The 26,689-nt window shown below is 46.2% G+C and overlaps 1 protein-coding gene across 4 annotated transcripts in view; it reads right to left on the reverse strand.

Annotated features, from left to right (window-relative positions):
• Positions 1-26,689, reverse strand: part of LOC119383107 (zinc transporter 2) — a 93,198-nt gene that overhangs the window by 13,421 nt on the left and 53,088 nt on the right. For all 4 annotated transcript variants that reach the window (XM_037651104.2, XM_037651102.2, XM_037651103.2 and 1 more), the window contains exons 3-6: positions 21,303-21,465; positions 6,831-6,948; positions 6,099-6,245; positions 4,141-4,294 (exon numbers count right to left, since the gene is read on the reverse strand). In XM_037651104.2, the coding sequence (XP_037507032.1) occupies positions 4,141-4,294; positions 6,099-6,245; positions 6,831-6,948; positions 21,303-21,465 (582 nt within the window). The remainder of the gene's footprint in view (positions 1-4,140; positions 4,295-6,098; positions 6,246-6,830; positions 6,949-21,302; positions 21,466-26,689) is intronic.

The following is a 26,689-nucleotide window of genomic DNA, read 5'->3' on the forward strand; positions in this document are numbered from 1 at the left end:
GAGCGAGGGAGGGAGAGAGAGAAAGAGAGGGATGCATGCCCTTTCTCCTGAAAAAAAGTTGGAGAACGCTTGAGCTTCTTTTCAAGAGTAGAACGCGATAGCGTAATAGGGCCCCGTTCGTATCGCCTTCTCAATCGGCAGCCTCGCTTCGCTTTTCGGTGGAAACCTCAACCAGGCCGCAATGAAAGGAACGTCTGTGCGAGTAACATTGGCCGTTTAAAACTATCCTAGATTGCCCACTGCAAGTACAGTTGCCAAGTGCCACCACAACATAATTCTTCCTGTTGCGAATCAGCGAAATGCCCACTACGCGTCCGTAAGGCAGCACGCGCACCTACGCAGCTGCTCACTTTGTGGATGCTTTTGCTGCTGCTGCTGCTGCTGCTGCTGCTGCTGCTGCTGCTGCTGCTGATGATGATGATGATGATGATGATGATTAAATATGTCTGAGTGCATTGTAATGGGCGGGCCTTTAAGCTCCTCACTCGTTGCACAATTCACATGTCTTGACGCCTGGCGCGATTCTACGCTTCTGCCACGCAACATTACACGCGTTAAGGAGACTCCTCGCATTAAATGGCATTCGTATACTTTTTTTTCGGAAGCAGTTCCAAGCAATGGCGGGGCTCTGTGGTAGAACGCCCGCTTGCCACGCAGACGGCCTGGGTTCTATTCACACTCGAACCGAAGTTTTTTATTGCGATAGCAATTATATGGACAGTCTCGACGGGTTTTTGCCGTCGCCGTCATGTCCTTCCGGTATGAAGTCCAAATCGATAAAATCCCCCCGAGCATCGTATGTTCTACCGCGGCTAAAAGCGCGCGAGCGGGGGCGACGAACGCAGCTGAAGCAGAGATAAAACGAGCCGTCCCGTTTCCTTCGCTCGAAGGGTGCATGCGATAACACCACCCCGCTCGAGAGGCCTGCCGTCGAACCAGACAGGAAACGCCCCACCCACGAGCATGAAAAAAGACGCGAAGACGCGAGGGGGGGGGGGGCAGGGGAGTGTCGCGCGAGGAGCAAACTTTGAACTTTGAATCTAAGGGCGCGGTCGCGATCGCTGGCGGGCGCGCTATCTCGAAAGCCATCGCAGCGGGCGGCTCGTATACCTTTCTACGTGCTGCGCTCTCAACGCGAAGTGACTGCGGAGGGCATCGCTCCCTGGAACGGCCGTATTCTCTTACACCAGCGTTTTGTAGTTACGCGAGATCAGATACAAAACAGTTAGCTGCCAGCCTCACTTCGTGTAGCACTATACAATTTGTTGCTATCGCATTCATTGCTTCGCCTTTGCGGTGAAACTGACTTTTTTTTTATTATTTATTTATTTGCATCTCTCGAACTTTCGCCCACGGACAACGCTGATTTTTCGCTCCCAACCAACGACGCCGACTCCGGAATTTCAGCGAAACGAGCTCGTTAACGCTATCGCGTTAATACGACGTATATGTCGTGGCGTTGCGTCGCCAAGTTTCGGCGCTTCGATTTCAGGTCATGCGACATCCGCGCTGTTATATGATCAAAATGCGGTGGGCACGCATTGATCGGTAAACAAATGTAATGGATTTCGGCCGGAATAGACAGTGAGGTGATCGAACAGTATAAATAATGCACGCGCGCACATAAGATGATGGTATACCACGCCGGAAGGGAGCTGCATATATATGTTTGACCTGGTTGCCGTGCAATTAGGCCACTGATGCGTTTCCGAACGTGGTAGATGAGATGTCTCCGTTCACGAAACGACTGAGCCATGCTGTTATGATGGATTATGATGGCCACACATGGGCAAGAAAAAAAAAGGAAAAGATCAGGCAGATCCCACGCATTGCGGGAATCGGTTTTCTGCGAAGCAGTCAGCGAGGAGCTGCTGCTGCATTTCTTGGCTTTGAGCCAAGCGTTACGAGGTGGGTCGACATGTTTGTGTAAATGTAATGTGTATCGATTATCGGGGCTTGACTCCTGACTGGTGCTTGTCTGCTCTATGTATAAACTATTTAAAAAACCTAATGTTTCACGTCGGTTTCCCATACGTCAACAACGAATCGATTAAACGCGACTCTGAAACACAGGCTACCGCAGGAGCTAAACAAAAATCGGCGCTACGTGGCCCACGAATGCATCCGCGCAAGTCTGCATGAAGACCAACCGCGCGGTACAAATGACGTCACAGGGCCGTTTGTACCGTTTGGCTTAAGAATGTCTGATACGTACTATTCAGTCATTGTCAACATTTCTGCAAGCTCTTATGTAATGTATAAATGAGGCATTTTATTACTATGCCGTTCTGACCGAAAGTAATTGTTCCTGAACTTGCATATATGTTTTTGATTGATATTCTTGTACAGTATGCGGCTTGTGTTGTCTTTTTGTCCACTCCTGTTATAGCCCAAGCAAGTGTAAATAAATAAATAAATAAATAAATAAATAAATAAATAAGCGTCGAAGTGGTCGCGTTTCATTGCGTGACGCGAACAGTGACAGGAAGCACAAAGCGAACTGCAGGGCGAAGGGGGCAAAACAATATGCACGGGGATTCTTCCAGCCTCCCGTTCAACGGACCGTGACTGGAAGGCGTCACACGTTCCGTTCTCGTCTGTTTACATTTGGTTTGACGGCGCAGCGCGTCAGGTGGGCACATTGTTATGCTGGCGTTAGAAGGACGTGGCCCTGACGTTGCGCATACAATCGGTGTGTGTGTAGCCGGCACATTTGGCTACCTCCGGGGGCAGCCGCAGACAAACGCCGTCGTTTTTGTATTACAGAGCAAGCCAGCATGCATGTTTTACGCACGTTCAGCTAAGTTTAGTCGAAATCCGTAAGAACTAACGGGCGTCTGCAGAGAGTGTAATTATCAGGCAAGATTATCTATGGTCATTAAGGGTAACAGACTGGATTCCAAGAAAAGGCAAGCGCGCGAGGAGACGGCAGTAAGTTAGGTGGGCAGATGAGATCAAGAAGTTTGCGTGGCCGCAGCTAGCAGGGAATCGGATTAATTAGAGAAATATAGGAGAGGCCTTTGCAGTGCAGTGGGATGATCACGCTGATAATGTTTATTTAATATTAATATCTGGGGTTTAACGTCCCAAAACCACGATATTGTTATGCGAGGCGCCGTAGTGGAGGGCTCCGGAAATTTCAACCACCTGGGGTTCTTTAACGTGCACCTAAATCTAAGTACACGGGCCTCAAACATTTTCGCCTCCATCGAAAATGCAGCCGCCGCGGTCGGGATTCGATCCCGCGACATTCGGGTAAGCAGTCGAGCGCCATAACCACTAGACCACCGTGGCGGGGCGATAATGTTTAATTAGGCACTTTCTGAGGCAACAGAATCCGTAGCCATGCTTGGAATATGATCCGATCAGGTCAGTTTGAATACATCGCACTGCTATGTATAATCAGATAGATAATGCTAATGGTCACGTTGAACGGAGAATCCTTTTCGAATAAGGCGTATTCCTTTTTTATTACTGTTGTTATAGCAATTATATGGACACTCGAGGCGCATTTTTTCTTGTCAATTTCATGTTGCGTATAACGTTCAAGTCGATAACATCGCCCCGGGCGTCGTATGCTCTACGTGCGAGCAAAAGTTTGCGAAGGCAACAGACGGTCGCGGCTCAAGCAAGGATGAAACGCGCCGGCCGGTTCTGACGGGCGAAGGAGCATGAAAGGGTGCCGGTGGGAAGGCTGCGTCGCTCCGGCAGCAACTGCGAACTTTGATCAAAAGGACGCGGTCGCGCGGGCTATATCGACAGAGATCGGTAGACGGCTACTGCCCTTGTACTACGAGCTATGACAGGCATTACGAAAACCACTTCGCTCCCTGGAGCGGCCGTATTACCTTATGCCGGCGTTTTGTAGAAATACACGATATGGGATTTTAGTTAGTGGAGTTAGCCTTACTTTGCAGAACATTCAGATTTGTTGCTATCGGTATTCATTGCTTCGACCTTGCAGCGAAACTGACTTTTTTTTTCTTGTCCCCGGGAACTAAGCAAATTTCCCGCCATTTCTTCTTTTTTTCTTTATTTGACGCCATGAGCTGCTCTGGATAGCCGGACATCCGGACACCCCGGACACCCCGGGCCCGCGCATGCGCTTCACAGCACGTTCTTGCGAATGGTGCGACTCACATGATGTTGACGAGTATTCCAATGCCGGCAGTGATGAGCATGATGGTGGCATTGATCTCGTACTCTTGCAGGACTATCCTTTGCACGGCCATGTAGACGAGAACGCCGGTCACCACCCAGATGAGGAGCACTGACGTCACCGCACCGATCACCTCTGCGACGCGGAAAGAAACCAACATAATCACGAAGACGATGAAATATATGCAAATAAAGGCAAGCCCAATAACGCTCATTTTACCTTCATATCTACATGGCATTGCGCTGACTGTGCTTCACTTTTGTTGCGTACACGAACATATACGCCTTTTCTTTCTGTATTCTTTACAGTGAAGCGCTTCACAGGAAGTCATTTCCAAGAGGCTTCACTCCTGTTTTGTATGCTACAAAATCACGTCGGAACGATCGAATAAAAGCACACTCCACATTATATAATTCGCGAGATGAGGAAATTTTCACGAAATAAATCGTCTTCCAAGGAAAAGTAGCACTATGCTGTTTAGTGGCATCGAGCTCTTTTTTTTTAAGGTTTTTCTGACTTTGCGGATTTCCTGTACAGCGTGCATTTGTCGCAGTGTTCTTGCGCTTCAAGCTGTTGACTGATTCGTTCGAACACTTGCTGCCATCACTTGATACAGCTTGCGATTGCTCTACTTTAAGAGCGTACACCCTATAGTAAAGCCACTACCTCCGGAAAAGCGATAGCGCAAGAAAAGCGAAGGTCCCGAGTTCGATCACAGGACTATACGGCATAACGCTCTTTATTTCAGTTGTGAAACTCTGCGCGAAACATGCGCGATGTTTCTTTCTATAGCTTGAGACCACCGTCTATGAGGCATGAGAACTGTGCCTGTCTTACACAGGAAGCTTTAAAACTTCACGCAAAGCTATTTCATCAAGCACAGCTGAAGGGCAAGGTCACCGTTGTTGAAGTTACAACGCATTGAAAAAAAAGTTATGGCAGGAAATGAATGGTCTCAATTATCATTGTCGATACGAATAGCATAACGGCGACCCGACGATGCTCGGTCAGCGCTGTGAAATTGCGCTAAGCGTCTCAACGCACTTGTCTGCACTTGGTTAGACACAAGCAAATGAATCCAACATAATTCTGAGAGAACAAAAAAGTCACTTGACTCTTTTTCGAGAGTTCTGGCTTGGCACGTATGTGACTCTCTTTAAAGAGACACGCTAACTCTCTCGTGGGCCACACGACTCTCCGAAGGGAGTATGATGATCTCAGTCGACGTGTTTCTTTAAAGAGAGTCATATACGTGACAAGCCAGGACTCACCGAAAGGAGTCACACATACTCTTTTTTTAGGGTGTACGGTAAAGCCAAGGAAAAGAGAGGGGTCGTTAATTGCTGTATGCAGATGTATAGTGTAATAACTATGACGTTAATTGAGATGAATCAAAGTGCACGAAGAAACACTCTTTCCGTCGGTGGGACGATGAAAAGGGTGTTTCTTCGCCCACTTTGGATGATTTCAAGTTACGTCTTAATTAATACAATATACAGTTAAAGACCGCATTAACTGTTCCCTATGGTTTCCTTGGCCTTATCGTGTGTTGGATTTATGCTTGCGTCCATTGTGTGCTTGTGTCTAACAAAGAAACGAGCCCTTCGACAAAATTTCCCGTCTGCACTCGGGGCATTCATAAAGACATTCTGTTGCGCATGACGGCACATGCGCCTGTGACGCAGTGGTTAAAGCATCAGGCTTCTGTTCCAAAGGCTCAGAGTTCGAATCCCGGCGTCGTTTAGTCGATTGGTGCACATATATGTGCATGCGCTGACGTCGCGCGCCTATCCGTGTGTGTGACGTCACAACGGAAGCTAGATCGAACACCCATCCGAAATCCGTCGTGTTAGACGACGATATGATATTTGCATAACCACTCCCCCCCCCCCCCAAAAAAAAAAAAAATATATATATATATATTCTCGGAAATACGTACCCGCTCGGTACCAGCCGAAGCTCATGCGCTTGGTGGGCGGCCGGTGCGCCAGCCAGATGGAGAAAAGGCTGATCATGAAGCTGGCGAAGTCGGTGAGCAGATGCGCCGCGTCTGTCGCCACGGCCAAGCTGTTGGCCAGAAGACCACCTGCGACAAGCACGTGGGAAGAAGAGAGGTGGTGACGGTTTAGCCCCGACGGGGCGATGTGTTCTAATTCCGTTCACCAGCATCGAAGTTGCTTCCCATGTTAAGCAGTAAAACTTACTCGAGTCATTTACTGCGTCGTGTCTGTCGAGTTAAAATCGCCGATAAAAAGGTGGTTTATCGCGCGTTTAATGCACGCGAAGTCATTGTTACTTTAACGCCTGCCAACTAACTCAAATTTCTTACGTGCTCAGCTTTACTTAGGGTACTCCGAGCCCCTTTCAGTGTTTTCCCACTTATCCGCTTAAACTGCTTCTTTGGCTTCTTAACTGTTTGTTCCGTGTTAGTACTCTGTCGCGGTGTACTCCGAATCGCGTTTGGCTTTAGGAAGTTTAGATTATGTACGGCTTTCTGCAACCATCGATTGGACTTGACAAGAGGATTTGTGCTATAGTCTCTGTTGTCATGTTCCATTTTCTTGTGTCCGTGTCTGCACGCCTTAACCTCAGTGGCCAGCTTTGGATGCTCGCTGACTCCCTCACTTCGCAATGGCACACGCGCATTCCCCCCTTCAACCGCTCGACTCACCTACGATTTCGAGGATCATGAAGACTAGGCAGAGGATGCTGGCGAATATGAGCTTCTTTCGCGCAAGGTGGTCGACTTCGACACCGTGCGGCGTGTGACAGTGCTCCTCGTTGCTCGCCTGTGAAGTAGAAAACGAGTGTGAATGCCTGAACAGGAAGTCGTTGCAGATACAGAGATCGTCACTTCGCAAGCACAGTCACGCAGCAGACGCTGCACCTACTCCTGTGCATACTTAAATATATAGGTGACCGTTAAAAAACACCATGTGGTCGAAATCAATACCAGGTCCCTCAGTACGGCGGATGACTCATAACTACATCGTAGTTTTGCAAGTAATACCCCAGATTTCAATAATATTTAATTTTTGAAATCATACATCTGAAGACCAACGCGGTGACCATCTTTGATTGACTCCAGCAGTCCGTTTCGTAACTTCTCATAGCATAACTCTCACATTATCCCGCTTCTGTCTATACAGAGTTCACGCTTTTCGAAGTTAAACAAACACAAGCCTGTCAGCTTCTCTATGTTTTAAATCCTTAATGTACTGGCGATTGACGGCACAATTACAATGACGTCGTTGTAAAGCTAAGTGCCCAGTGGCAGTGCCTTATTACAAAGACGCCGTGTGATTTAGTGTCTGAGGGTTCAGGAGCCTGTTTCTTCTACCGCCGCTCTCTTGCCGGAATATCTTCCGGAGGCCTATTTTGTACGTTACCGACACGTGCACGCATTGGTGCAGCAGCGGCTGCCTCAGTGGTATGTCGTGTGCATATTTACCTGCGGTGCCAAGTCGATGTTTTGCAGCAGAGCTGCTGCGCTTTTCGTTTTGATAACATTAATGTTACATCTCTTACGTCACGTCCCCACATGCTGGTGCGCCAAGACGACGGTTTCGGTGACGCTAGTGCAAGCCATGTATACCGTTTAATTCGTGTTAGAGCTAGAGTGCATACTTGAACGACGACAAGCGCAATGGCGACCCGCTAGTATAGCCGTTTATTTGGGCGACGAAAAGCCCAGCAAGCTCGTATCATGGGGTTTGATGCTTTGAAATGGCAGGCGTAGAAGATACGGAAAACGAGAGAAAAAGAACAGAAAGTGTCATACGCGCACTGTCATCTGTCGGGAGTGCATGTTTCTGCAATTGAAGGGATGGCGCGCGTTGCCTTCGTGACAGCTCGTTTAGATAGCTTTGTTGTTCCGTGTTTGTGGTGCGTGTTTTTTTTTTCCTTTCCCGCCTTTGTATGACCTTTCAAGTTGATGGCGAGTGTTTGCGTTAGTCTTTTGACCTCTGTTTGCTACGCTTTCTTTTTTACTCAGTGAACTGCCTGCTGCGCACGGTACAAAATCAATGAAGCATAGAAGAACGCACTTAAACTGTGCAATAAAAAGCAATATTTTCCTTTATGTTGCCAAAGCGAGGATACCACTGTGAAACTTGCACCCAAATCTATGAATGCGCGGGTGTTTTGGCATCCCGGCTCCATTGAAACGCGATCGCCGTGGGAGTGAATATGCAGATGAATGGCAAGTGGTAACAAACGACATAATATTGCGCAGACTTTCAACTTAAGTTCGTTGAAAATATCTGTAGACACATATAGATGTTCATTTATGTCATCTCCATGGCGCTCGGAAGTGAAATAAAAAACAAGACGCAAAATCAAAGCAAAACTCTGCACCAGCTGCAAGGCGAAGCATCTGGTCAGGCTGTCGCATGTCGTCAACACTGAGGTCCTACGGAATACAAAATGTAGTCTGCTTTCTCGCGTGTTAATGCATTAGATGACTGGATAAACGGTCGTCTTGAAGCAACGCGTCGCTATTGACTTACTGCGTGCGCAATAAAAAAAAAAGGCCACAGCTGCGGCAAGTTGGATCATTTGCTTGTCAGATTTGACTTCCTTTAATTTAACAGCGCTTGACACTGCTACACACAACTACTTTACCAAAATCATTATCATGCTCAACAGGAAGTTATTCTATAATTAAATTTCTCATGTGCTTTGAGTATACAACTCAAATCTTTCTCTGAAAACAGCGTTTATCCTGCCATCCTCGTTGTTTATGAATGTTGTGTACCTTGTGGCAATAACTAAAATTCAAATTCAAATATTATTCATATGCAACAATGCATTGCACTAGACATTGATTTAATTCTGCACGTACTATGACTCACTATAAGTATAGCAGGTAGGCTAATTCTACCACCTTGATTTCACTTCAGTGTAGTCTGCAGCACCTATAGAAATGAAATTACGTAAAATTGACACATTTCTTGACATCCTATCGCGAAACGTGAAAGGCGAAGAAATGAAAGCCTGCCGTGAACAATCACCAGGTCCACCGCATGCGATTACTGGCACTGTATACGTGAATGAAAACTATGCTCGTAACAGGATAGATAGCTAGGCTAGTTGGTATCGCATTTTCATGTGAAACTTTGAGCGCAAATAGACGACGCAGGACGAAGAAAAAACACACTTGTGGTGTGTGAAATTTCCCTTCTTCGTTGTGCGTCGTCTATTTGCGCTCTAAGTTTTATAGGAAAATGTCGATGCTCGTCTTCGCGTGCACTGCGTAAACACAGAGCAACGCGACTCGAAGCTTGAAACGTGATCGAGGTATGCATAGGCACCTAACGCGCGAGTTTAAAGACGCGTACAGTTTCTCAACACCACCAGCGTTCGGCGTTTCCGATTTCACGCGTATACAGAAAGCAGCGAACGGGTGTTGGCATGCCGCTGGGTATCACCGCGTTAAAACGCGCACGTTTACTGCACGTGCGCAGGCGTAAACACGAAAACAGACTTCGCAAGATTCTGCGCATACCGAGGAAAGAAATTCGAAGGACGTCCTTGCCGACCATGAGATGCGGGATAGAAAAATGGCGCAGATTTCAGTATTTGCTATAGTCTATATATCGCTCGCGGGGAATGAACAGCTTGTGTAGTGATGACTTGCACGTCTTCGTTGTGTGGGGCGCAGCAAACGGGGTTACTAAATGCGATCCGTCGCCCGCACGCCATGCGTCTGATTTCCCGCTCCTGGGTTTGTAGAACTCCACAAGAGGTTATATGCACGTAACCCGAAAAAAAAAATTAAGGCAGTGGTGCCAAGCCTGAAGGAATTGCGGAGCTAAGTGGCCTTCCTTGTTTCTCATGCATCTTGAGCTAGGGTGAGCTCAACCAAGCATTATGCACAATTTATTGGCTATTGACATATTATCGATTAGCTGTTTATTGGATATCGATTGGTCATTACAAAGTATTGACGATGTATTTTGTGCTAGGGTGAGCTAAACCAAGCATTTTTTAGAATTTGTTGGTTATTGATCGATTATCTATTAGTCATCGGTTGCCTATCGATTAGTCATAACGAGGCATTGGCCATGCATTTTGGGCTAGGCTAAGCTCAACCAAGCATTTTTTATAATTTATTGGTTATTGATCGATTATTTATTAGCTATCGATTGCCTATCGATTGATCATTACAATGTATAGACCATGCATTTTGGTGTATGCTAAGCTCGTCCAAGCATTTTATATAATTTATTGGTTATTGATCGATTATCGATTAGCTATTCATTGGCTCTCAGTGGGCTATCACATGGTATCGATTGTTAGACTAAGCTTGGCTAGTCTCTATCATGTTCAGTTAGAATTAGCCAGGCGTAACTAATCTGTACTTAGACCATCTAGGCTATGCAAAGCCAGGCCGAGTTTTTGCGAACGCCACACGGACCAACGGCGAGCTTAAATAGCTCCGTTGTTAAAAGACGAGGGCTCGGAATCAAACAAACGCAAACGCCTTTGTATGTCCAATTCGTCTTACTCGTCTTTTCGAGGATAGTGGCGTGCTAATAACACTTTGTCGTAGATTACAACCAACTCGCCCAATACAATAACTTTTTGACATCATAAATTATCTTTATGGGGCGGTAACAGCACACACACTCACGGGACGGATAGAAGGGAACACAAACCCTTCTATCCGTCCCGTGAGTGTGTGCGCTGTTACCGCCCATAATATATCACCAAACTAGCCCAACTATCAGTCTTGCTTCAGTTCATTTCTTCTACAAGGGCTCCTTTTCTTCGTCCTAACGTATTTCGAGGCCCAGCCTTCTTGGTGGCAAGAATAGCCCATTGCGAATGTCGCGCAAGAGTGATGTCGTAGCACTTGCGCCATGGGACATGCCCAGAGGAACTAATGGCCATGTGCGGGGGGATGCGACCATCGGTAGGACACACGAAGCGGATGTGCCGAATTTGGACGTCTGAATTATGGAGCCAGACAAGACTGCTTAAGGACTGCCTTAGGACAACATGCGTACTACAATGTGGAAGAAGAGAAGGGAAAAGAAGATACGGCGAGTGGTGCAGAACCAGTAATTCCGTGACTGAGTTCCTATGGGTGAAAGCCAGACCACGAGCACCGAAATGCAACGGGAGGACAAATCCTGCGGGCAAAGTCTTGAACCTCGCCGGTACAAAGATACCGGAGGAGCACCTGGACACACTCAAGCTCGGCCCAAAGTTCTGCGTGGAACCGAGGCTCAGCGTGGTGGAAAAGGTAGCCTTAGCAAGGAATGTTTCTAAGCATGTTACGGACGATGAGAAGACTAGGTGTGTGTCTGAATGTGCAGATGTTATTATGCGTAGTCAAAAAGAGACACAGAAGAAAAGTATACGGTTACTACGTCTTGCCGAATCCTTGAAAGAAAAAGTTAAAGTTGTTAACCGCGGATAAGGAAGGCTTTTTTTGTACTGATGAATGAGGGACAGTTTTCTGAAAAGGCGTCTGTAGCCCTAATGAAAAACTTCCGGGTAGTAAAAGGAGACCCGAAAAAAGTTAAGGGAAGCGCAAAGAACCTCCTGCAGGAAATGAACCTGGAACGTTTGTCTAGGAGCATAGCAAAAGTTCAGGGGTTACATCTGGAACCTTTCTTTACGATAAAAACACATAAACCGGAGCAGCCTTTTCGCACTATAGTTTCCGAAAGAGGCACGTGGCAATTGAATGTTTCAGCCTTTTTGCAGAAGCAACTACAAAAACTAAAAGTGCAGGATCCTTTTCTAGTTGATTCCCAACTAGAAAAGAAGTTGGAGAGGAATGTGGTTCGTGTCGCCCGTTACGTGGACGATTACGTAATAGTTGTGTCCAAAAATGAAGAGCTCATGAGTGTTGAAAAGGCCCTGCAGGTTTTTCAAGAAACGGGGATGGGGCTAAAATTCACGAGCGAAATGCCTTCACAGCATGCCTTACAGTTCCTAGACATAAAGATAACTTTTGCCAACCACCACCCTTGTTGGGCGTATAACCCTAGATTAGTTAAGCCATTGCTTAGTTACAAATCTGGTCATTCAAAAATAGTGAAGAAGGGCATCGCTACGTCTACCCTCGGGGCGGCTATTCAGAAATCGTGCAGGCACCAAGTGGAACAAAGCTTCTCTGAACAGGTGTGTCGCCTTCAGGCAGCCGGCTTCCCGACACCTGTCATCACTTCTGTTTGCGAAGGTCTGATACGTCAGATCAAGAAGGGAGAAAAAAGTGTTGAAAAACAAGAGAGGTCAAAGAAATGTGCCACCATGCCCTACAAGCATAGATTAGCCCATGGACTAAAAATGTGGCATCAAGGTGCGACGTACAGGTACTATTCTCGGCAGGAAACAAATTAGAAAAATTGTGCCCTATGGTGAACAAAAAACATGACAGAAAAAGCTCTAGCCAAAATAAGTGCGGTGTGAAACACAGGGACGCTTCAATACCCTGTGCACTAGGGGTAATGTACAGAATTCCCTTAACATGTAAAAAAGCGTATATAGGGCAAACGGGGCGCTGTCTCTGTACACGATTAAAAGAACACTCCGGATCCTTCAAGTCCTGCACGTACGCGAATCTGCCTTCGCACTGCAACACGTGTGGGTGTACGCCTTTGTACAATGAAACGACAGTGCTCTTCAAACATAGTGATCAGATGACAAGAGAACTGGTAGAAGCCTTCTATATCAAAAAAGAAGGGGAGTCCTGCGTTAGTCAAACATCGGTATCATTGCATGAAAAAGAAGAAATACTAATCAGTAGCATGTTTGTTTGACAACCATTTTTGTCGCGCCTGCGCAGTCACTCGCAGCCTTAAGTCTGTTAATGACGTAGACAAGGTCCCTCGCTGGCCCCTCTGCGCATGTTCTATATGTTTATCGCAAGTGTTCAAATTATTTGTTTGTTGCAATAAACCTTCAGTTGAGAGTCAGCGCTTGTTTGTGTTCCCTTCTATCCGTCCCGTGAGTGTGTGCGCTGTTACCGCCCATAATGTATCACCAACTAGCCCAACTATCAGTCTTGCATAAATTATCTTTCCAAAACTCGTGCCCGCGGTGGCGAAGTTCGCAGATAATATATACTGGCACGCTGTTTAGTGTTATTACTGCTAAGCACTAAGATTTTGATAGGTACAGATAGCGATAACTATATCTAACGTCAGGGTATCTTGTTTCTTTTTTCGCAGAAGGCCTGTGAATCTGATGATCTACGAAGACCGTCGCCCGCACGTAGCGCCTGTGACGACAGTGTGACGTCACTTCTCGATCGGTCACGCAGCTTGACCTTCGATTTAAATGTGACAAGTAAGATCACGCGCTGTCGCCGTGATGTTCCTGCAACATCTTCTGTCTTTGACCACCGCGCAAATGTTCCGACCCTCATGTGCTGTCGAAATAAAATGGCGTTGCCATTGGTCCACCAGCGAAATTATGCGGCGTTTGACTCGACCTTTCCAAAATGTCGTCCGCACCGGGAACGGCCCATCCTGACGAAATGAGCCCGGGGCAAGTCGCCTGCTTCAACGCGCTTTCGTCGGTCGTTTGTGTGAAGTGCGTATACGCATGTACGCCCACCGAATTCTCCGTACAGCCCGAAATGACATCATTGAATTTTGATTCGACAACTGCGCTTTTTTCTGCGTGTGTGTGAATTCGTACGCAAGTTCTTGTGTGCGTGTGTGTGTGTCTAATGGCGCGCTTGTGAGCAGGAGTTCCTGCGTGTGCGCTGTCGCGTTTGGTATAATATAAGCTATACAACGCGAGAGTTCTTTCCCGCGCGATAGTGCGCTGTGTATAATACATACTAAGTGCGATAGAACGGTTGTGTTTACGTACGTGCGTGTGAATGCTTTGTGCGCGTCATGACGCATATCAACAAGTTCATTCAAAAGGCAAAAATGTACCTCTTTCGATCAGTCTTCTATTGTGGCTTTTATAAAACTTTCCGGCGCTATATGTTACATGGTAGTTACAAAGCGCACAATCGATCACACTCAAACCTCATTGGAATCAAGTATCTCGATCACAACTGGATTCTTCGCGCGAGCTAGCTACGCATTTGAGCCAATTGAAGCCAAGAAAGTCGATTTAGATAGTGCTCGATCGTGATCGAAAAGTGCCTGTGTGACGGCCCTTAAATGGTTGTACTGCTTTCAAGATCGGCAAGCGGTAGCGAAACAGGTAGTATCGTTTCTTAGCCGGAGCACCAAAAGAAAAATATACCATCGCTGTCTCACTAACGTCGTCGCCGCATTGGTCTCCTGCTGACGTGACGAACAGTCACAACACACAACGCGGACAACACACAATCCACATACCCGAGCGCACACTCTACGCACACGCAACACACACATCTGTTGAACTAAAATCTAGACATTGGCCAAAAAGTTTTGATTATCAAGCTCACTATATGACATCAAAGACAGCTTAAACTGTGTCACACACTTAGATGTACCGATAATTCTCAAGTTAGCTTAACATACGAAGTTGGGAGCAGCGCATGGAGCCAATGCGAAATGAGCGAGAGAACACAAACAGGGATATTATGTAAATGACGCGCTTTTCCGTTCCAGTCTCCAGATAGAAGTGTTCGGTCGATGCCCGACTGTCCGACGCAAAAAGCAAGCCTGCTCGATACAAGCTCGCATCGGTTTACTCATTTCATAAAGCGCAATCCATAAGACGGAAAAGTCACGTACTCCAAGGTTCCTGAACAGTAAAATATTCCGCACACACCGAGAGATTCTCGACTCGGCGTATGGACAACACTGCACGCTGAAGACTAGTGCGCACGACACCTCCACGCCTCAGCCCTACGTCAGAAAGCACGCAAAATAAATGCGATATATACCTCGCGCTTACTCGTAAACAAGGCGAGCAAAAGTACCTCCGAGTTCCACGAATGAGAATACCCAAGCAGCTTTCAAGCGGCCGTGACGTCTAAACACAGACTGCCTCGCATTAAGGTGTTTAACTGTAGCACTTTAATGCGAGTGAGTGTTTTTAGACGTCACGTTTTAATGTCGTACCAACTAGCCCCCAACGCACTTTACTTGACTTTGTCATACAGATGCACGTTTGTGTCGCTGGTTTTAGGTCGGGAATTTGAACGTCCCGGTAAACTTTGTCCTTTAATGCGCATGAGTGTTTTGAGACGTCACGTTTTAATGTCGTACCAACTAGCCCCCAACGCACTTTACTTGACTGCCATACAGACGCAAGTTTGTGTCGCTGGTTTTAGGTCGGGAATTTGAACGTCCTGGTAAACTTTGTCAGGGATTCTGACATCGCTATTCAGCCAAACGTGATGTTTTGGGCAGTAACGACGAGCCTTTATCTCTTAATACGTGTGGTATTTACATTAGCCGCGAAAAAGTACCTACCGTTCGAGCGGAAACCAGCTAGCACAACTGTCTTTCACAGGTGAAGGGCTGGATCGCCGCAGTTCTGTGGGCGGAGCTCAGATCTTTTCTCATACCTGTGTCACACTGTGCACTGCTGATCGCAATTAAGCTCAATCGGGATCAAATTTCTCAACATCGATTGACTAAAGGTCTTCTGCAGCTCGCGTAAAGGAGCCAATCACGATCAAGAAGTTCGATCCGGATCAGGCCCGATCGCGGTCAAAAGTGACCGTGTGGCACCAGCAATACGTTGTAACCCACTATAAAGCTGTATAGAACTTAACAAAAGAAAACTGACTTACAACAGTCATCGTCACGGCGGTAGTGTTGTATATAACGGCGAATCGCAGTTAGGCAAAACTTGCTGGTGCAGCAGCCAAGTAGCGAGAAAGCGCGCTGTTTCCACGGAGTTCGGCGGACGCACGGAGCTTCTGAACTATACTAAGCGACAGCGTCCCAGCCACTTCCTCGTCCTCCGATCTCGAAGCATCTATGACGCCGGAGTAGCACGACGCCGAAGCCGCTCTCCACTTCACGTCCGCCGCACGAGTGACGCACGGCAACACGATCCCCTCCTTTGTGCGGGGCGCTTTATGCGCAGTCGAGCACGTGAGGAGACCCGCATCGGCGTAACGGTATACGCCGCCATTGTGTGCACGCGTGCGCACGCGTACACTGTCACACGACACCACCCAGCTCTCTCTCGATACATGTATACGCATGACGACATAGTTCGCCGTTAATGTTGCTCGAGGAAATTCTGGTGCTGCATGAGATCGCATTCCGATGGTCACGGGAATGATTATTGGTTCATGGACTTGTCTCGTCTTCGTAAGTCGTGGTTTTGAGCTTTCTTGTTGTGGCTTTAATTACGACACGTCAACTGCTTTTATTGGCCCAAACTTTCAAGCAGCTTTACTTCCATAACACTGGAGAGCAACAACACAGTGACCACATACCTAAGTGGTGATTGTTGAGCTTGTATAACGTAACAGTTTGTTCAGAATCGCCAGTTTTCAATACCTGCCGCAGTGGTCTAGCGGTTATGGTACTTGACTGCTGACCCGAAGATCACGGGATCGAAACCCTGCCGCGGCGGCCGCGATTCGACGGTCGCAAAATGCTAGAGGCCCATGTGCTTAGATTTAGGCGCGCGATAAAGAATTCCAGCTGGTCTTAATTTCCGGAACCCTCCACTATACGGCGTCCATCATAATCATATCGTGATTTTGGAACGTAAAACCGCAACAATTATTATTACTATCACTTTTCAATATCATAAATACGTATCAAGACAAAATGATGAACTTCTTGCATATATATACGTATATACCAATCACCATTCCCACGCTGGCTCCCATGGACACTAAGCTCCAAAACCGCCTTTACGTACAACTACTATAGAGAACTGCATGGAGGAAGGGGCTCCTCAATGTCACAGCTGGTCACATATGCGCTTCTGTAGGACACGCGCTATATACAGAAAGTACAGAACGGAAATGACACGTGCCTACGGGTGCGATAACGTAAAGCTATCCGCCAACAGTACTAAGCGATTGGTCGGAATATGCCGGGGCCATGCCCACTGCGCTTGATAGTCACGGGACGCGACGGAAGTCTCGAAACACCCCATAACTCTTCAGCTGTTCCGTCACACCCATTTGTTCTACAGCTGTTAACAAAAAAAGATTCTTCGGAACAGCTGGAGAGTGCTCAGTTCCGCAACGGATACAACATGGCTCCCTGCAGCAGACTGTCCGCTGAGTACTCGTAGTCGGCGGCGAGGGTGAATTTATTTTGCGTTTAATTCTATTTCGCATGGTCGTCCGTCTATCGATGTATGCCATACAGTGTATTGCTACTAGTGATTGCACGACTCACACGCAAGTATACGCGCACGAAGGACTGCGCGTGCACGTATATACACCGACTGTCCCAGCTAACTTGGACCAAGATTTCAAAAAAAAAAAAAACAAAAAAAAACATGCACTCTAGGAAAGTTCTACCTGTTGTATATTAGTGGTAGTCGTGTGTACATACAACCTGTATTTTTTCGTGACTAAGCGAAAATTAATCAATTAACTTTAATTAGCCAAGTTTTTTATTCTTGCTCGAATCGGTAAAATATTAACTTTACCTTGTACTTCACCTCATATAACCCCAGAATCTAGAATTTTTTTTTCCGAAATCGGAATGATTGTTTTTTTTTGTTTTTCCGAGAAGAAACAGAAGCGTGCGAAAGATGTCAAATATGAAATAAACGCGCGCCGCTACATAAGCGCTTCCGAGCGCTCTTTGATTGATACACGGCTGCGTTCGTTCATCGTACAGGGCGTCACGCAATTTGATGGACGCGCATGAAAACACGCTGCTGACTCGTCCATCATCGAGCGTGAAGGCCTGTACAACGCGGTGACGAACGAACGCAGCCGTGTATCAACTAAAGAACGCATGGAAGCGATGGAGTAGCGGCGCGCGAGCGCGCGTCTATTTCATATTTGACATGTTTCGCACGCTTTGTTTTTTCTCGGAAAAAAAAGAAAACCAGGCAAATTTCAGCAAAAAATGAATGTTGATTCTGGGATTATTTGAGGCGACCGTACAACACAAAGTTAATATTTTACGGATTCGAGAAAGAACACAAAGTTGGCTAATTAAAGTTAATTGATTAATTAGCGCTTAGTCATTCATGAAAAAAATACATATTGTATGTACACCCGACTCTAATAAACAACAGGTAGAACTTTCCTACAGCCCATGGTTTATTTTTAATCTTGTCCAAGTGAGCTGGGACAGCCGTGTATGTATATATATATATATATATATATATATATATATATATATATATATATACAGTGCTGGGCAGTATCGAAGATACATGTATCTTCGATACTATCTTAGATGCTCTCTGGGTATCTTGTATCTGTATCGCGATACGTCTCGCAAAACAAGTATCTGCATCTGTATTTCCGATACATTGAAGAATGTATCGTGTATGTTAAGATACAAGATACTGCGATCGCACCACCACCGTGCAAAGCAAAAAAACATTGGCTCAGCTCCGCTTATACTGCTGTCACTAGGTCACCAGAATAAAACTAAGGGCAGTGGCATTATTTTATATTTCTGCAAGTTATCCAGCGAGGTAGGCGATAAGCTCTGAGCGTCCCTGTATATTGGTTTAGCAGAATTACGAGGTGGCGCTCGCGTCGTCTCGACAGACAAGCGCGCGAACGTCTGCGCCCAGCCGAATTTTGTTTAATCGTTTTTTTTTAGTTTTGTCAGTGCCATGACACTTGGCACTTACCCACTCTCCTGTGCCGCGTACTACAACGCGTGCGGCGTCTTTCGCACACATGCTGATGCCGCTGTAAAGTCATTATCGAAGTTCCTCTTGTGTGGTGCTTCGTTACACAGTCTGAAGAATGCAAGAATGGCGGGTTGCTTTGCCTGTCGTGGCTTTCACACATCAGCGATTTGAAAGATCTCGTGGATGTAAGTTTGCATTTTATGCAAGGATTTAACAGAACAAGCATTAACGTAACAGACGCTATCTTGGCGAACGTCTGTTTTTCTTTTATTCAAAGAGTTTTAAAAATTATAATTTGATTGTCAGCAGTTCTTTCTTTTCTGTCCTTCGCTTCCATCCCACGCATTGCCTATGCCTCTATATTCGTTTTGTCTGCTTACTTTAACGCGCTGCCAAGGTAAGCTCCCTGCTTTATTCTTATTTCTTACTTTTAACTGTCTGCGTCATTACTGCTACTGTTCTTCTTCAAGTGGAATGTAAGTGTACATATTCATATTCCACTTGAATTTACTGTTATGTAAAGGCGATGTTGAGAACAAATATATAATAATCCGGGCGCGCCTGGAGTATATAGTAATGATAATTCTGATTACTGCTGAGTAAAATAGCAAAATTCACTTTGCATTATAGTAACGCAAATTATTAGGCGCCATCTTCAATACGTTCGCAAAGATATTGGAGAACCACTCTTATAGAGAATGCTCCGTTTTTGTCATGAGCGTCCCAAACAGTCGTTTTGCGCTATTTTCCGTAGGCACTGAATTTAATTGTGGTAGCTATTAGGGGTTGCCCGCCGCGGTGGTCCAGTGCTTATGGCTCTTGACTGCTGACCCGAAGGTCGCGGCAGCCGGATTTCGATAGAGGCAAAATAGTAGGGCCAGTGTGCTTATATGTAGGTTTTAGAACCCCAGGTGCTCAAAATTTCTGGAGCCCTGCATACAGCGTCTTTCATAAACATATCGTGGTTTTTCGACGTAAAACGCAACAATTATTATTAGCTTGGGGGGGAGGGGTTGCCTCCTGTATCGTGCTTCTATACTTATTCGCTATGTTTGATATGGAACCGCCTTTTGTTTTACTTGCCTATATTCGCTTTCGTTGTTGGCTTCCCTGAATTCTTTTACTGTTGCTACTCACCAGGCAATCGGATCTATAAGGGACAAAAGTGTGAATAGCGGCAGTGTCCTGCAGCACTTTGCGCAACTGTACAATACGTCTGAAATGTTTCTGGGCTGCACATGTTCTTGGTGATGTACACCTATCCGCTGATCCGTTATTGCGAAAACCGTAATATGTTTACCAGCAAGGTAGAACTCGACAGTAGTATTTGCACCATTCTGCGGAGGCTTCTTATCGAAGTTCATATGGTTAGTTGGCAACCCGCTTGCTGGTCAGCAAGCAGAGCAGCGACTAGCTCCCATCAATTACAAAAGCTACAAGCAAGAATTGCTATCAGCGAAATGTGTAAAGAGCTGTCATGTTAAGTAGCTAAAACAACGCCAATAAGTTGTTTCGGAATGAAACAGATATACCTTGACCAAGAAGTACAAAGCTTTTCATTCAAATGAAACACAATTGGTCGCAGTTAATAAATTTTCAAGTGAAAATTTATGTGCTCAGGCGTTTAATGCTACATTATAGAGATATATATTAGCAAATTTGAGAATGCATCGAAGTATCTTAAGGTACAATTTAAATGTATCGTATCGGATACAATCATAGTTGCAGTATCTTGTATCTGTATCTCAAATACTTCTTGCCTGAGTACCTTGTATCGTATCGCGATACAATTTCAAAGTATCTTTGCCCAGCCCTGTATATATATATATATATATATATATATATATATATATATATATATATATATATATATATATATATATATATATATATATATATATATATCACATGACCGTGTTTAGCGTCCTCATGCGCGCTCACACGCACGCTCGAACGCTCACGCCACACTCGTTACTCTCGTCGTGTGCATGGATTTCGTTCCACATTCAACTTGTTAAGCCAAACTTACGCGAAACGGAGGAGTGTCGTTGTATACAGTAGCAGCCGCAAGAAGCTATGCAAACGCAAGAGCCTGTGCTCAATGCCATTTATTCAATTTACATAGCACTATATTTAATGGAACATTCGTAAATATGTTCACAGAAGAAGTTACTATAGCGATGAGAAGACGTCGAAGGAGCATTATCGCGTGAGCGTATACGTTCGTACAAGGGGATTTGCTATTTAAGCTACTATAGGCAGCGGCTTCAGGACACCAAATAAGCAGTTCGGGATCAGAGCTGGAACCCGATTTGGTTCTTGAGTTTGAGTTCGCCGAGGCTTAGACTCGTAACCTTTTTCAAGCTGTTGACTCCATATCAACATGCCTCGTTCAACAGCTTCTCACCAATGTATAGAGAAAGAATCTGACCTGCGAGCCGGAGTTGACGGGCATGTGTACGGACGGCTGTCCTGCACCGGGCTCATCAGGGTCGCCCCGGGCGGAGCAGTAGATGATGGACGAGCCGGCGTTGACGATGGACTCGTAGTGTCGCGACGCTCCAGCGGGGCCCAGGGACGCCTGCTGGTGCTTCCTGCACGACGGCAAAGGAGCGTAACGGGCTGAGGAGCCGCGACCGCGGCTCAAAGCGAAAGCAGGTGTCGTTGCACCGTCAACTGCCGCCGCCAAGTCGCGCCCCGGCCATCGCACGCACAACTCGACCCATGACCCGGACCGCATTGCCTGTATAAAGCCGCGGTCGTCGAGTGGGAGACGACTTCGCGCGGCGTTAGCGGCTGCGCTGGCCTACGGCGACCGGAGAATGCGGCGTCGCACTGTGAAAAACCCCGCGGCCCTCGTAGGGGCCCGGGCCCCTTTCGCGTGATGCCGATTTCGATCACGATGATAGTGACGTCGAAGAGAGTGGCGCATACCCACGATCGGGGACGATGAAGTAGCCCCACTGCATTGGATGCATCCAATTTACTAAACGTCCACCGTTTTAATCGTGACGTCAACTATTCCTTTAAAAATGCGCTAAAATCTAACGAATTTATTCGAAAATTTTTTGATCAGATTAATACGGCAGTCTGGTCTACTAGCGAAATCGCATAGTAATGTAATTGCAGTTATTTGTTTGATATATTACCTAATATTTCTTTTTTTTTAAATTTTTTTATGATTCAACATTCTTCAAATTAACTTCGAAATTTAAACTGCGATTTCTTGGCTAATCCCCCAGAATGGGTATGTGCCATGGTGCTGAAGGAAAAACAAACAAACAAACACAAGCATTGGATGCTGCCGTGTACATTGTCCTCCCAAGATTCGTGAATTTTTACAGTAACCCCACATTTAATTGCTATATTTATACTACATCTCATTAAAAAATGTTCAATTTAACATTTTCAAATCTTCTTCAAGTTAAATAAAATTTTCCCGGACGTCGCATTAATGGCCAACTTTCAAGAGTGAGTCACGCCAATTCATTGAGGAATAACCAAGTGTGCAACCGTTAAATGCGGCGAACGATGTTGCCCATGTTTAACAAGTGTTTCAGTTGAAGAGTACAATACGTTAGGCGTGTTAGAGCATAGCTAAACAAGGTAAAGATGGCGCATAGTAAAAACATCAGGAGGAGGTAGAAGACAGAAAGGGGGATCTGGCGCACGTAAGGTTTTTACCTTGCGCCGCTTTACCTTGTCATTCAATTGAAGGTAATGTAATAAAAATGGAAAACTGTGTCTTTTAAATCTCCTTGGGTGTCGTTAATAGTATATGAGCTTCTACGTGTTCTGTCTCGGCTACGTTGATAAAAGAAATGGGAGCTTCCTTCACTCTTGCTTTGGGTTTGGTTCTGCTGTATGTCAATGTGGCAGTATTTCCCTATACTGAGCGCAGGCCCGTAGCCAGGGCGGGGGGACGGGGGGGGGGGCTAGGGGCCCGGGCCCCTCCCAAAATTTTGATGGGGTAGGATGTTTTACCGAAAATAAATAATAAAAATAGGCGTTTTTCTTAAATTCTCAAGGTTTTCAGCAAGTGCCCCCCCCCCCCCCCCCGAAAAAAATTCCTGGCTATGGGCCTGACTGAGCGCATAAGTGTTCGAGCGCCAAAAATAATTTGTTTTGTCGCGTGGTATACCAAACCAAATGTCTGAATGCGTGAAGGCTCTTACTGCGCGTGGACCAAAGGCGCTATAATTAATCATACGCATGTTGTGCGAAGAACTATCGACATATCTGAGAAAGAAATAATTCCCAGATTGTCGCCTGTAGTTGGTTATTGGCTTTATGGAACGTGGTTCTGACACGAGACTCGGCAAGAAACAGAGAACACTCGGCGTTTGCTACGCCCCGTCTTGATGAACGCCGATGAAACCGCGTCACATAAAGGTCAATCACACCAGTTCCAGCCTTGAAGAAGACAAGTCCACTTGTCGAAACGTCGGCTCGAGCACCCAACCCCTGTTTACGGATTTTTTTTTAATCATACCTGTATAGCACATGGAATCTGCACGTACACCTTCCTACGTGTGGGTGCGTTTACCTTCCGGTTAAGTACAAGGACACGAGCAAGCCTTCCGACACATGCTATATATTGCATTAGTAAAACACATATTCAAAGGAGAACTAAAGGTCATCAAGAGAGCGGTGCACTCATGAGAACATTCAGGCGAAAATATTTAGAATGAAAATGCGGTGTCCACCTTGAAATGACACAGCTGGCCTCTTTTTGAAGGTCTGTGTGTAGCTAAAGCTCAGCAAAGCGTTAGCTCTCGGTGACGCATCCTTCTCTCTTACTCAGTAAGAGACGAGGTCGTCATATGGATTCATATTCATACAAACGGCTGTCGACTGTCGTGCATTAAATTCAGCGTAGTTTATATACAATACCTCTCGTGTGAGTCACTAATACAGCTGTTCCGGTTAAGCCAGTCGCGCGACGCTATAGACGAATACTTATATACAGGGTGTTCCACCTGACTATACAGAGTTTGAAAATATGCCGACGCACTTTGACTTGGCAAATAAATGTATGTTGGAGTACGTCACATTATTTTTCGTTCTCTTAATTAGGCAAGACTGAGAGAAGCGCGTTCCGTCTGCAAACGACCATAGCATACGGCAGGCACATAGCCAGGATTTCTTTTCGGGGGGGGGGGGGGGGGGGGGCCAAGGCCTAATTGTTCGAAAGACAATCTTTCCATGGCAAAAACAAAAAAAAAATTGCCTGGGAATATAGAGGGCTGGAAAAATTTCGGGGGGGGGGGGGGTCCGGGCCCCCCGGGCCCCCCCCCTTGCCTACGTGCCTGGCATACGGCCATGTGTGCTGCGGCTTAAAAGCCGACAGGCCAGCGACGACGATGGTGGTGGCTGTACGATGGCGAACCGGTTGCTGGCAGCAGCTCAAGCGATAACCGCTGTGTCTGCGTATCACTGTCGGGAACCACCGCAAGGGAAGCATATCGTTTTCACGTGGACCGTTAGGGAGCGCTGCAATACGGTAGGCAAACGAGCGCGTCACGTGGTTTCTTTTTTTTTGTATTTCGTGGGCATTGGCAGTCAGTCAGCGGAAAAAGACAAACATTTGATAGATAAAATGTCTGAAACTGTCTAATCGGCCGTCTTGTCAGCCGATCTACAACTTTCTAATTGATATTTTTCCCCACCTTCGTTAAATTAGAATTTATTTAAGTAATCTTAACCTAATTACACAGTCAATAGGAGCACTCACTTACTCATGCAACAGTGAGCAGCATGTGTTTGATCTCGTCGTCATAAAGTGCGCTGGCATATTTTACAACTCTGACTAGAGTCAGCTGGAGCATCTGATTGTAGAATGCATAATGAAATGGGTAAGGCGCACCTGCCAGCCGCTGGCATGCAGGATCGCCCGATATGCTTGAAAACGAGCATGTGATTAGTTCAGTCTGTCGTTGCTGAACTCTATAAACGGAGGGGGGGGGGGTTAATAAGAAGCAAAGTTTAATAATAATATCTGGGGTTTAACGTCCCAAAACCACGATATGATTATGAGAGACGCCGTAGTGGAGGGCTCCGGAAATTTCGACTACCTGGGATTCTTTAACGTGCACCTAAATCTAAGTACACGGGCCTCAAACATTTTCGCCTCCATCGAAGAAGCAAAGTTTGAGTAAGGGCTAGTTTGTATTTTATTTCAAACGTGATTACAGCGCAAGGGAAGAAACCTGACATTAAACTGAGGACCGCTCAAAAACACAGAAGGAGGCTTATAAAGCTGAGTGTGCAATGTAACTCACAAAAAAAAAAATTCACAGTTTCGCCGCAAGGGCGAAATAATGAATGCGATAGCAACAAATCGGACTGTTGTACTGTCATGCGAAGTAGGGCTAGCAACCAACTCACTTAGCGCCCGACCTGGCGTAACTCAACAATACGCTGGCTTGCGGAAACGCGGTTGCTGCAGCGAGCGAATCGATCCGTGCGTACAGAGGTGTACAAACTTATATCGGCGATGTGGAGCACATGAAACACGAGAAGGAGAGAGAGAGAGAGAGAAAGCTATAGAAAGAAAGAGAAACATATAAATAAATAAAGGGAATAAATACACTAAAAGGTAGAAAGACAGAGAATGACTTAGACAGAGAGAAAGACGGAAACAGATACACCGCACTTAAAAAGGCGTGAGCCATTTGCTGATTCCTTGCGAGATAGGGCGCGCACTCTAGCACAGTGGCGCACATCGTGGTGGTCCTAAAGGCAGCGCAGACTAGCACAGTATCAATAAGCCGCATGACATCAACTACCATGGTTACTAGCATAACCCCAGTAATCATTAGCTGATATTGGCTAGGGCTGGCTACAGCTATTCTTTATTACAACCCCAGCATTGAACCACATCCACGACATGGACGCTCATTTCACTTTGCCGTAGAGGCAATAGATAGCAGAGGTCACATCATCTCGTCGGCCCCCGTGACTGGGACCACCTCTTCTAAAGCGGAACCGGTGGCTATTGCTGTGGCACTTTTGGATGACAATAGGACGCAAATCTACTCGGATTCTCGATCGGCGGTCAGGGCGTTTGCCTCGGGCTCCATAGCGAAAGAGGCCCATAACGTTCTTAAGAGCAGGGCAATAGCTATGCACACGATCACTTGGTTCCCGGCACACTTAGGCCAAATTTTGGACTCGCTCACCAACCTCAACGACATCGCCCACACCCAGGCGCGCGTACTAAAAGGAGAAGCCGTTCGGGGTCCAAGAGGTCTGAGCAAGTTTGTTAACTTTTAAGAAATTCACGAAACACCTACCTGGAAAGGAGAGTATTTCCCCCACGACACAAAAAGCCCACGAGACCACAAGCTACGACCTTTACGATGGTCCAGACTAATTCCTAACCTAATCTCGCTGTCATGCACTGCCTATTTCCAAGTGATTTTAGCTCACAGTTCCCTCGCTGCGGGAAGACGTGCAATCTAGAGCACATGCTCTGGCGGTGCTCCTCGTTACGTGGGAACAAGGTCCTCACAGAACAAAAATGGAGCTCGGCCCTCAGAACTTGGAGTATCGTCATCAACTTTGGACTGTCCAGAGAGCCTGTGATGCGGTGGTTAGGCTATGTCCAACTGTCCCCACGTGAGAGTGCCCCGTAGTGTCGCCCTAAGGGGTGCCACTTCTCAGGATGCTTTAAATAAAGTTCTTCGTACCGTACCATACTCCAGCATTGTCTGCATTTAATCTTAATTCAATTATTAAGAATTATCGAGGAATCCTTCTGCTGTTTATTTAAATGATTTTTTAAGTTTTCGTTTACCTTAACCCCCGCCCTAGACC

Source organism: Rhipicephalus sanguineus, chromosome 2 (genome assembly GCF_013339695.2).
Source record: "Rhipicephalus sanguineus isolate Rsan-2018 chromosome 2, BIME_Rsan_1.4, whole genome shotgun sequence".
Classification (NCBI taxonomy): Eukaryota; Metazoa; Arthropoda; class Arachnida; order Ixodida; family Ixodidae; genus Rhipicephalus; species Rhipicephalus sanguineus.